General features: G+C 32.0%; 3 protein-coding genes across 3 annotated transcripts in view; 2 read left to right on the top strand and 1 right to left on the bottom strand.

Moving 5' to 3' along the window:
- Positions 1-2542: 2542 nt before the first annotated feature.
- LOC117168800 (speckle-type POZ protein B-like) overlaps positions 2543-13236 on the top strand; it is a 33433-nt gene continuing 22739 nt past the window's right edge. Inside the window, exon 1 of the mRNA XM_033354625.1 lies at positions 2543-2694. The gene's annotated coding sequence lies outside the window, so the exon portion shown is untranslated. The remainder of the gene's footprint in view (positions 2695-13236) is intronic.
- LOC117180697 (putative ankyrin repeat protein RF_0381) lies at positions 6012-6860 on the top strand. Its single transcript, XM_033373188.1, has one exon. The coding sequence runs from the start codon at positions 6012-6014 to the stop codon at positions 6858-6860; it is 849 nt and encodes a 282-aa protein (XP_033229079.1).
- Positions 9983-13236, bottom strand: part of LOC117168806 — a 12138-nt gene continuing 8884 nt past the window's right edge. Inside the window, exons 2-5 of the mRNA XM_033354638.1 lie at positions 12677-12857; positions 12430-12571; positions 11762-11881; positions 9983-11672 (exon numbers count right to left, since the gene is read on the bottom strand). Coding sequence (XP_033210529.1) covers positions 11581-11672; positions 11762-11881; positions 12430-12571; positions 12677-12784 — 462 coding nt within the window. The 5' untranslated portion in view covers positions 12785-12857 and the 3' untranslated portion in view covers positions 9983-11580. The remainder of the gene's footprint in view (positions 11673-11761; positions 11882-12429; positions 12572-12676; positions 12858-13236) is intronic.

Raw genomic sequence — 13236 nt, 5'->3', positions numbered from 1 at the left:
ACCTTGATTTGTCAGGAAGGCCGAATGATGGAGGCTTATCACTTGGCACCAGGAGTTAGCCTAAACAATGACGTATCTAGGCTGGTGGTCCCAAGAAGGCGATGACCGGAGTCTTCAGTCTTTCTCAGCTCGATGAATGCGAATGACCTACTTGAGATATTTGCGTGAATATTCACTGTATAATTCCAACCCAGAATCGTTACTTAATTAAATATCCACTTACATTAAACATTCCGGCTTTTATTATTATTATTATTATTTTACTACAAAATGTTATTCCTTTAATCACACACTTAAAAGGTGATGCACGTTCTGTGCACATTTAAAAAATATAAGATTTTAAATACATATTTTATGATAATAGATTTTGCTTATAACAACTAAAAACTGTTACACGCTTAGCAGGTTCAAATCCGACATAACCTATAGTATGCATTCCAATTCATCTAGCACAATAATTAGCAATACTTGCTTAGAAAAGTATTTTTCATTTTAAATATTGAACCCGATGCTTATTATATACTTGAAATATGTTTTCTACTTCAAAAAAATCGTTCTAAGTTAACAAAAAATGCAATTTTCTATTAATTAAAATAAATTCTAGAATTCCCATAAATTCTAAGAGAATTTATTTCTCGGTGATAATCTCGGTAATATTCTCATTCTCGTTATCGTTCTCAAAGTAATCTAACCGGTTTAGAACTCTATTCATTCAGCAACTTTTTCAAAGAATTCTGGCGCAAAAAATGTGAAAATGGCGAGGGATTTGTAAATATTGTTAAATTTTTAAATAAAATAAAAAACCATTTTTTATAGTTTCAGTTAAAATGGTCAGAGTAAGTTTTTACTTTTATAATATAACGTGAAATTAGATCAAATGGCTAACCTGAAATTATTATTTCAGACACTATCAACTGATTAGCAACTCGAGTTGTCAGGCTTTGTGTGCTGCGGAGAGTTTTATTCAGCAAGAGAAGGAGAAATTCTAAGTAGATATTCTGAAAATCAGTATTTTAAAATAAATTAATATTCTTGTAACCATTTAGAAAATACTATACCCGTCGCAGCAACATAACCTCTAAAATGCTTCTTGACAATACTTCTTTTTTAGGCTGATTCATTTTTGTATAACCAATTATCAATTATAGGATTTTAGTTGTTGTTAAGATTTAAGAAATTTAAATGAGATTGATGTCAAATTAAAAATCATATTTAGCGTCCAATAATCAGGTTAATGTGCAGAATAACTAAAAATAAAACCCAGAATCTAACGAGGAAAGGACAAGCACCATAAACTGTTCCTACTGAAATCTGAAAAAAATCCTAATAAAGAAAAGAAAAAAATTTTTTGATGAAGGTGCAGTATGAGTGCTAAAACGTTTGTGATTATTTTTTACAAATGTTTTTTTATTTTGGGTTTTATAATGATAAAAGCAGAAAGGACGACATCAATAGAAAAGAAAAGGAAGCAGGGGAATTGGTTTGGTTGCCTTCTCATTTTTCTTTCCTCTTTTTTTGTTTTTGTCCACAAAAAAAAGAATTTCTTTTCTTTTTCCGGCAAATTTTTTTTTACAGATTTTAATAGGCATATTTCATGGTGGTTCGTCAAATTTGGTCGTTTGATTTTTTTTACGTTCAGGAATTCTGCACACTTAGAGATTATTTTACTCCAACTTGTGCTGGAACACTTGAGACATTGTCTGAAATCTGAAATACTCATTTCAGGGTTAGCAATTTGATATTTTTTTACATTATATTATAAAAATTAAACTTGTTACAATAATTTTCAATTTAAAATATAAATAACTGGTTGATTTTATTTTAAAATTTAACAATATTTACAAATCTCGCGTCACTTTCACATATTTTCCGCGGTGAATATTCAGCGGAAAATTGGTCAATGTCTGCCTGATCCGGGGAAGTAGACCATAGAGATATTACAGATAGAGCAGGCGTGCCTACAGGTGGCGGCGTGCTGCGAATAAAAAGAGAAAGAGAATGATTTATGTACTTCTATCCCTCTCTTTCGTTGAGTACTGCGCATGCGTGACTCTGATTCAACGCAGCGCTGATTCAACAGACAACGGCGAAATGCGTGCCAAACCAAGCCTAACCTGTACGTTTGTAAATTAATGTTAATAATGTGGTAACTTAAAGATTATTGAACATTTCTTGTTGAATATGCCTACATACTGTGTTCTCTGCAAAAAAGAACCTATAACCGGAAATAAAAGTCGCAGTTTTCATAAGTAAGTTTGTATAAGTAATAATAAGAAGCAAGTTTTGTTTGGCAAAAGTATTGTAGGAAAGATCCGATTGTATTTTGATTCACGTTGACACGAAATATAATCAACGCGCATGCGCCAGTAGACAAAGACAGCAATACATAAATCATTCCTTCTCTCTCTTTCTAAAGGCCTGACACATCCACTTGCATGCGCGCCTTTGGCATGCCTACACTATCTGTAATATCTCTATGAAGTAGACAGAGTTATAAACGCACCTTAGTTTTGTTATGGGCCTTGGAGAAAAGTGATAACGTTACCGGCCATGTCGGTGGATTATAATAAAACACTCAATAAATCCTTTTAAAAAAACTAGGGTAGAAATAAGAATAAATTGCAATAAATTCTTAACCTGTGTGTCTACAAGAGCCAAAAAGTAGAACACGAAAGCTGTCTCATATGTAAAAAGGTTAGTTGATTTTTATAAAAATGAACCTTGTATTATGGCCAACCGGGGAAATTTCTACACAGGAAGCGGTGAAAAAATTTCAATGTCAAATTTGAATTTTTCATTAAAATTAAGCAGTAACAGAAATATAAGAGTTTTTGTTTTAAAAGTTGAATTTCAGAATTTTGTTCATAAGCGATGCAAGATATAAAACATCAGCAGTTCTTTTTTTGTAGCACTTTTTAAAATGCATAAAGGTTATCACATTTTAACGTTGAACATTACTCATTTTAAACAATTTTTTGCTTAAAAAAAATGCTGTCGGACTTGTAATCTCGAAATTGTGTTTATTATGTCATTAGGAGTTCCGTACGTTGACCTTGCTGCAAAATTAATTTAAAAAATCTGCCTGCAAGTTTAAACGCGCCGAGACCTGTAGTTCTCGCGCTTCGCGCTCGATAATATGTTTATCTCGCTCTTCGTGCTCGATAATGTATTTACCTCTCGCTACGCGCTCGGCCTTTGTATTTCTCCCACATTTGCGTGCATGCCTTTAAAAATTAAAGATCAACAAATCTATGACTAATTTAGTGATTGTGAATTCTCTTTTGTTAAAGCTCCTTTGACTTGAACGATGACAATCTCATCACGTATCTCGTGTTATTTTTTACGATTTAACCTCTTCTGACCGATTTCCTCATATGAGGACAGATATTGAATTTACAATTGTGACGTGCTACACATTTTTTTATGAAAACGCCGGCAACATTAACTTCTCCAACTTAAATTCTACGAGGATTAATCACATTTTTTAATTGAAAACTAATTTTTGCTTTTTAATTGAAATGTCAAGAAAGCAAAATATGCTATAAAAAATATTTATTGATTTGAAAGATGTCGCATTATACAATTTTGGTAGTGTTTGAGCAGGCGAAAAATATTAAAATAAATTATTTTGCAAATGGTTAAGATTGACTTTTTTTATATTAGACCCAGAGCTAATATAAAAAAGTCAATCTTAAGCATTTGCAAAGTAATTTATTTTTGTGCACATATGTATTCGTGCAACTACGTCAGTAGATAATTGGTTGCTGATCCAGTAAGTGTTCTTACTGAGTATCTATCATAATTTCATTTATATAATGTATTGGGAATGGTTAAACTGCGATAAGCCACCAGGTGACAAAAATTCGAACTAGAAAGAATAGGCACGATTTTAAAGATGTGTTTTAATTTGTGCATACAAGTGTTTTAACCATTTTCTTATGGAGTTTAAAGTATTTATTGGTTAATAAAAATAAGTCTTTATCAAAAACAAAGTGTTTTAGATGGAATTTACATATTATACAGTGAAAAACCACACATTTGACAGAAATATTTTTCGAAAAAAAAAAACAATTATTCTCTTTATTGTGATTTTAAAAAGATAATAAACTTAAGTGGACTTATTTTAAATCAAACATGAACTCAAAGTAAATTTTCATTAATTTATACATGAATATATTTACTATTTAAAAATCTGATCTAAAAGTAAGGTTAGAATTCGTATTCAAATTCGAGTCGTGTGTTATTCGTATTCTTGACATAATATGGATAAAATTGGTCGCTACATACATTAATTAAAGTTTATTTATTGAAAGTCACATGAAATAATGAAATAATTGTATTTTTTTAAAAGTCTATTTCACGTAAATGCGTTTTTTCACTGTATAAGATGAAAATTTTATTTAAAACTATTTATTTTTGATGAATATTTATTTTTAGTATTCAATCATTGTTTTATACTTCACAAAACAATCGTTAAAGCACTTTACGCAACAATTAAAATACATGTTTAAAATTGTACCTACCCTTTCTAGTTCCATTTTTCGGCACCATGTAGCCAAATGGTAGACCACCATCCTTAATAATTCCTATTATATACAGTATTGTTCCTTGTAACTTGAAAATGTTTATTTGTACTATGGTTCTACTATCGTTCAGAAAACTTTTAATTTTCGTAAAATATCTATATTTGTATGTTTGTATTAAAAACGTTTGAAAATGTTTGTGTTATTATAACAAACAATAATAAATCCATAAAAATGTTATTTCTTATTTTTGCGTTCGTTGTGCTGTTCAGAAGAGGTTAAACGAAAAATACACATCCTAGCGTAAAGTGGGTCGAAGAAAAGGACCACGCAACTAATTTATAGTAAATGGCTTTTTGTAAGAAATTCTAAAAAAAAATTTTTTTTTAATTTTCGAACCTGCAGTGTAAAAATTCGAAAGAAAACATGATGAAAAATTGACAGTTTTTCGACAAACACTTGTCAAAGTTTCCATTTTTACATGCATTTTAATATAAAATTAAATATTTGACAAAAACAGGAAAAGGGTGGTCCAATTTTACAAAAAATATAATGCCTTCTCTGATGAGAATGTAAAAATGTTTTCTGATCTGTATATCTTCTCGTTTTATTTCATTTTGCCGACAGCAGTTTCTTAAAACCTGGTGTCTTAATTTTCTTTAAATAAGCTGCATTTTTTAGTAAGTGTACTCAAATTTTTTATTTTGCCCCCCCCCCCTCCCTTCCAATGTTATTTCTCTCGTTTCTCTTATAAGGGTACCTTTTCACGGAGACCTGTTTTGAATTAATCATTAAATTAATTGTACACGTCGAGTTTGTATCTAGGTTATCAGCCAATAAAATTTTCCATAAACCAACAAAGTACCTAGAAATGAAGCCTATTAAAAATATCAATTTTGCAATTAATTCAAAACAGGCCTTCGTGAAAAGGTACCCAAACTTTAGGCACGATTTTACGATTTAGAACCCATGTATTCAATTGCTTATTCAAATTGCGCATGCGCGATAAGGGATGTCGACGTGTAAAGTAACTACTTTACACACTGCACTGGTAAAAATTGAGGAAAGGAGATTGCAGATAGTTTTGTGTACGATTTTCTGTCGGATTCGTTCCGAGATCTGCATCCGAAGCTTTCACTTTGTATCAGAAATGTTGGCTAATTTCGACCGAAAAATTTAAGTTTCGGAATTTATTTAATGAAAATCTCTAAAGGTTTGAAAAGAAAAGGAAACGATTGGACAGCTTCGAAAAAAACGTTCTATCCGAAATTTTTACAAGACTATGACGTCAATCTGCTAAAAATAGTCACTACACATTATTTAGAGGAATCCAGAGGGACATAAAGTGTATTTTGTAGTCTTATTTGTGGAAAAATATTTTGTCAAAAACCCTGGTCTGTTCAAGGACCTTAGAAATAAAAGAATAATCTGATAAACTTCATCTACAAAGTTTTTGTTGCAGAGGCTGAAGGGCCTTGATTCACAATCATGTCATTTCTATCAGAGTCAGAAACAATCGTAATCAAACGAAGCTGTGAAGATTTAAGAAATTGGTTGCTTACACAAGGCGACTTGAATATACCAAACAAACAAAATGGTACGTTTCTTGTTCAGTGGGCCTTATTAATAGGTGACATCGAAAAAGTCCAACTTCTCTTGCAAAATGGAGCGGATGCAAATTTTCATTCTGATGAATTCGATAAACTCTTCGTGTCGCATGAAGAAACTATCAAATTTCTCATAGAAGAAGCATCCGCATTTAACATCGTGAGAACCAATTTCTCAACCGTCCTTCAGTTTTTAATCTTGGACAGCGAAGAAATGTTTTTTAAACTTATAAACAGCGGTACCTTCTTCGATATTAATGCTCGCAATCCTTACGGCTCCACCTTGCTTCACATTGCAATCCACACAGAAAAAATGAAAATTGTGGAAAAGCTCGTAGACTGTGGAGCTCATTTAAAAATAAATAGTTTAGTGCACAATACACCATTAAATTGTGCGATCTCTGTGAATAATACCAGAATTGTGCGCTTTCTTCTTGATCGTGGAGCTCCTCTAAATTGTAGAGGTTTACGACAATATACTCCCTTGCATCAGGCAGTAGCAGTAAAAAATCTGGGGATCGTTAAATTGCTAGTGTCCAGAAAAGCTAATGTTGATGCGAAAGATTTTGAAGATAAAACGCCACTTCGCGTGATTGACAGTCCTTCAAATTACCGTGAGGAATTTCAATACTTACCTCCAGAGGCAGTTCTTCTTGATGAAGCTGACCTTCAAAATCGGATTGCGATACTTCGATTTTTACTCAAGAATTCTGCTGACCTCTCGATTTAGGATGTTTGGGGTAATACGGCATTGCATGAAGCTTGCGAACTCGAACATTCAGAGGATGTCTGCCTTCTCCTGAAGACAGGAATTGAAACAAGACTTTCTTGTAATCAAGGTTGCAACGCTTTTCATCCAAGCTGGTGCAAGAAATTTTGGACTATAAGAGATATCGTCGTGGATGCGAAAAAAGTTACGGAAAAAATGGATAATATAGTTATTAATAAAGCTGCTAAGTTGTTCGGATATCTTGAAAAGGCAATTGATACTTTAAAAAGTGGCTATGATATTGTTAACATCAGGAATCATGCGGGAAAAACTGCACTCCATATTGCTGCTAGAAAAGGTTCTAAAAAAACTGTCAAACGTTTGTTATTGTTTGAAGCAGATTTTAAGGCAGTGGATAAAGCTGGTAGAACGACTCTTCAGTTGGCTTTAGAATATTACAATACTGATAATAGAGACCCTGATTCGAGAGTCGCGGAACTGTTGACAGAAGTAATAGCGCTTAAGCAAAATAAAGGAGAAAGAGTCAATGAATTGGATTTGCAATTTATCAAGAATCCTTTGCTAGAAGGGCATTTCGATAAATGTAGGGAAGAGATGATTGCAATAAAAAATAAGAAAATTGTGGAAGGCATGTTCGTCTCTTACTACGACTTTCTTGCAAAAGATACACACATATTGTTAGGATTTCTTGGGAATCGAACGTTAATTTCGAATTTGAAGTCTGAAAAGTACAAAGAAGAGTTTCCGATTTATTCAAGTATTATAATGAAAAAGATCAGATTAGCTGAACTGCGATTTATTATTCTGCAAATAAGTGAATTTAATTTCAAACAGTTGTTGATGCAACTCAGGTTACCAAAGTTGGCGGATTTGATTGTTCCATTGATATTGAGTTATCTTGGAGATAAGGATCTTCTAAATTTTTCGATTAGTTTAACATCGAAAAAGTATGCAATTTTTTTGTTCAAATTTGAAAAATTAATTTTAAATATTCTTAATAGTTTTTGGTTTCTTTTTTGCAGGACAGTTATTGTTTGTCAGTCTTACAAGGTTTAGAAGGAAAAGACTCCTGATTAGAACATGTTTTTGATTTAGTTTTTTCATCGTTTTTCGTTTTTTAATTTGTTTATTATAAATAATTCGCAAGAACGTTACAAAATAAGGAATTTTTATATCGCTTATATCGCTGTAAAAGCTCTACAATTATAATTTTACATTGTACAAGTGATCTACTTAGAAAGTTCATATAAACCGTTTTATCATTAAATTTTTAAAATAAATGAATCATTTTTACATTCGCCTCATTTATGATTGAGAAAGTATTAGAGCTGTCCGAAATTTGACAACACAGCAGTTTTTAAACGGATCTACACGTTTAAGGATCCCCTGAATCCGATAATCAAGTTTTTATAATGGCGTCTGTCTGTCCGTCCGCCCGGCCGTCCATTCGTAAACACAATAACTCTCGAAAAAATGACCGGATCAAATCGATCTTTGGCACACTTTTTCCGGGCCTAAAAGAAAGGACGAGTTCGTTAACCAGCTATTTTGGATAAAAATTCAAAAAGTGAACGCATTTTGGACATTTTTGAGACCTTTTTTTCCTGAATTTGAAAATTGTAATCCATTTAATAATATTGTGTAAGGTAAACTAAATTAATTTATCTTTGAACAGAATTATAAAAATATTTTTTGACAATACTACAAATTATTTCTATTACCATAATTATTTTATGATTAGAATTGAACGCTTAAGAGGACTAGGTTTTTCGTCTTCAAAGTGAGATTATTTTCTGTCTTTCTATTCTTTCTTTTGCATTTAATTAAATTAAATTTGTCTAATTTGATTAACAAGCATAGATTTTGCTTTTTTTATACTTCTTAGTGGAACTTTCGATGGAGGAAAATTCATGTATTGCTGAAAAATCAGATTCTGAATTCTTCTCTTTTTACCGGGTAAATATCCTTTTATCTGTCCACGTCGATCTTTTCCTTTCTGAATGTCAATCTCAATTTCGTTTTACCTTTTTCAATTCTTTCTTTTCTATCTTATGCTATATCTACGTCAATATTTTTCTATCTATCCGTCAATCTACATTCCCTTTTATCTTGTTAAGTCTTCGCTACTATAGCTTATCCTATCCTAAAATATTTTTCTATCTCTTCTTTAATCTAAATTCGCGTTTAGCTTTTTTAATGCCCTCTTCACTATCTCATCGTACCATACATCTATCAAAATTGATCTTTTTACGTATATTTTTCGATATAAATTCATGTCTATATTTTCCATTGTGCTCTTATCTATCTCATCGAATCCTACACATAACATCTATGCTTTTTTATCTACTCTTTAATCTAAATTCACGTCCATCTTTTTCAATAGCCTCTTCTCTATCTTAACCTTTATCTATCCACGTAAATATTTTTAAATCTCGATCAATCTAAATTCCCGTCTATCTTATTTAATCCCCTCTCCTATGTGTCATCCTACCCTTTATCTATTCATGCGAATCTTTTTCTATCTCTGTCAATCTAAATTTCCTTCTATCTTTTTTAATCTCCTCCCCTCTATCTTATCCTATACTACATCTAGCAACGCCTTTTTTTATCTTCTTGTCAATTTAGAGTTACATCTTTCATTTTTAACCCTCTCTTCTTCGTCTCGCGCTACCGTTTATCAGCCTCAAACTCAAGGGTTGACCCTGCTGCAAGCAGGGTAAACCTTAAAGAGATAGAATAGAATAGTATGATGTAAAGAAAAAAATAAGGGTATTTGGCTCTGAAAGATAGCGGCAGAGATTGATATTCGTAATAGATAGATTGACTAAAAGATAGAAAAAGATACGATTACAGCAGGTTGATTTATATAAAGCTGAAAGCACCTTTTGGAAGCTGAATTATTGTTTTTTAATATAGGAAAGCACAAATTGGGAGTGTGCAAATTATATTAAATAGCTAATCTCAACGTTTCAGTATTTGGGCGACTAGGCAATCGGAAAATTGAGTTAAATAAAACTTAAAAGATATTTTTAATTTCTTTAAAATCTTCTAAAAATAAAATAAAATAAGAAACTTTTTTACATGTTTGTTTATTTTTAGATTTAAAAATACTGCTCACATCGTCACATCTGCATATAAAAGTATAAAAATGAATGAGAATAAACCTAACTATATTTACTGACGCTCAAGGCCGTTCGAAGCCGGACCCAACCTCAAAATTGAATGACCACATTTTACTTCATCAATACTAGAATGACATCTTTTTAGATAATCAGGGCACATTCCTGTTTTGAATCAAATCATTGTTCGGAGTGTTAAAATTGATTAATTTCAATACTGTTGCTTTAAAACGCTTTTTTTAAAATTCTAATTAGCCACAGCATCAAAAAAATGTTTTATACGAAAACTATTGAGGTTAGCAAATTTTTCACTACAAAGACAGGTTTGATCTACAAGAGTAATTAGCCCCAATTTTCTAAAAAAAAATGTAATTTTATTGTTTTTGGAGTAAAAGGCAATTAAATTTTTCAGTTCGGTCCTGGTTCAGGCGCCCGTTACTAACTAACAGTAAATCTTGTCGTTATTTCGTTAAAATAGTATAATATTGGCCTCTTTGGTGCACACGATACAAAAGGTATGATTTACAAGTTTATCGTGCCATACATTCGACGTTAGGTAAACGCGTTTATACAGCGCCGGATCAACATTGTTCGGGGCCTGGGGCTAAACCTCGAAGGGGCCCTCTTAAGGGCAGAAAAAATCCCAATTTTGCTGCAATATTTATTAATTTTCTGGGGCATGGGGCACTAGCCACACCGTGCCCCTATGTAAATCAGGCGCTGCGTTTATAATATCGCATGTACGAGTAATAATAATGATCAAAATCATACTTCGCACATGCGCATTCGTTATTCCTCCCCTTGCTGTATGAACGGCAACTATCCCAACTGAAAATAAGCTATATTAAAACACAGAAATCATACCTGCGTCACATAAAATTACTTTATAAAATCAGAGTTCGATTCAATGAAATCATTGAAACCATGCGTTTTGACAACGAAGCTAAAGTTTGTTTACAATGTATGATAATCAAATCTTGTATAAACTAGTCGCTTATTTTGCTAAATCGGCTAACTTAACGTATATTTAATTAAATACAATTACATTATCCGCAGTCAATTCTATCTGGAAACTCCTTTTCCAATTCTCCATTTCGTAGTTATTAGCAGCGTTACTAATTTCATCTAAAATATATTTTATTCCAAATTTGTCTGCAGTACTGCAAAGCGAAGTATAGTCGCTTGTGTGGGGGTAAAGTTTCTGAGCCACAAATTTATATTTTTAAATTAAATATCAAATTCCCTTGGATGAAAAAAAAAGATTAATGATTTTTTTTAATCATTAGAGATGTCAAACTTTATTTCGTTATTTATTTTTTGCAAATTTATTGGTGAGCAACTTTATCCTACATGAGCGGCTTTACCCCGTTTACGATATTGAAAGCTGAGCAACCCCTCCTAATTGTAAATTACCACATTCTTAACAGATTCGTTTTAAAATCCGTTAACGCCAATAAAGCTCAACTCTATCGCCCGATGGAGTTAAAGAACATTATTGTCATCTTTTTTCCTGATATTTGAGATACTTCATATTAAATTAAAGTAAATGAAAATAAAGATAAAAAAATGGAATTCGCTATTCTGTAGATCAAAATTATTTGTTAAAGAATTAAATCATCACTTGTCCTTTGGCCCAAAGTAGAGATTAGTAAATCCATTGATTTACTCGTACTTTCTTCTGTAGCTGTATCTTCTGTAACGAATAATTAATAAATGGTAGATTAGTATTTATAATTCCTCATAATTTGCAGAAAACCTCGAAACCTAATCGTTATAACTAACCACTCTTTGTAGCTATTTTCACGCCAGATAATTGCTCCATGACATCTTGTATTTGGCATTTAATATCCTCTTTCTTGTCCGCTATTAGCTCGTCCTCAGATTTAAAGCTAACTTTTTTATCTGTGAATAAATCATCGTAAACAAATGTTATTGTATTAACACAATCATTTTATCAAAACTTTAAAGAAATTATTTCGGTAAATGAGAAAGAAAATCTTCTGTTACAATGTAATAAATAATTCTGCCTTTGTAAAAATAATTTAAATGGTTTGAAATATTGGAATTGTGTCCAAAGAAATAGAGAATTTATCATTCGGACTTGTCAGTGAAAAAATCACAAATTGCAAGTTTTATTAAAGTTTAAAATTTCCGTCAAGACAAAAAGCTGCAGATGCGGCTGTTACCAACAGTGTATTTTTCGTAGTACTATCAAGCTATCATATGTCATCGTGGGATGGCGTTAGTTGTTTTTTTCTTCGAAAAATCAGACTTGCCCAAAGAACCTTTTCAAAGGGCGTTTTAAAAACGTTAATTCCGATTTATCGAATCTTAATGATCAAGTTTAAGTGCTCGACAAATTTCGCAATTGTTTTGGACTCCGTTCCAATAACCTTAAATTTATAACTAAAAGAGCCCAGACATGAATTTAAAAGAAAAAATTAACATACTTGGATACGGTTTCTTAACTTCTTTCATGGCACCGCTACATTTGCCACCGCTATTAACACTTTTGTTAACCATTGACTTTGATTTAGGCAGTTTCTTCATTCCATCCTCCAACTTTTTCAGCTTGACCTGCAGCGCTTTTAGCTATGAAGAAAAATCAATCTCGTTAAAAATTTCACTCTTAAGGATTATTGCAGTTTGAAATCTTGTTTAAGAAAACATGAAAAATGGTTTGCATTTTCAGTTTACCTCTTCTCGTAAGACTGCCAGCTTCTGGGTACATTCTTCTACAAAATCGCAGTGGTCGACTGAGCTTTGGGAACCCGAGCTGTTGTCACTTGCGTTGATAGTTTCCATTTTTTAATCTCCAATCAAAATTTTTCAAAATTCTTCAATTGGCGACACCAGAAATCTTCAAATCTTGGATATTCTGAAAAAAAATATTAAACTTTATATATTGCAATTTAAAATATTTCAATGGAACAATTAAAAATTCAAGAACAAACTTTTAAAATTCAAACGCTAACCTGTAACGGGAGAACTCGGCCATCTCTGGCATGCGCAGTAGTAATTCATGTGCATTTTTAGGTTATGTAAGACCATGCGAAAACATCAAAATATACAGGAATCACTACTGCGCATGTCAGAGATATCCCCGTTCTCCCATCACTGGCGCTCGCGTTAGGGCCTCATGTTCATTGACCGCGGTTTGCGTGAAATTCAAAATGGATATTAAAAGAATTCTTTTCATTAAAATAAATAGTTATTATAAAATGCACGAGAATACACGTAAACTGCATAACTTTTAA

The sequence above is a fragment of the Belonocnema kinseyi genome, chromosome 1, assembly GCF_010883055.1.
Source record: "Belonocnema kinseyi isolate 2016_QV_RU_SX_M_011 chromosome 1, B_treatae_v1, whole genome shotgun sequence".
In the NCBI taxonomy this organism is placed as follows: Eukaryota; Metazoa; Arthropoda; class Insecta; order Hymenoptera; family Cynipidae; genus Belonocnema; species Belonocnema kinseyi.
This window is presented reverse-complemented; position numbering and strand designations above follow the sequence as displayed.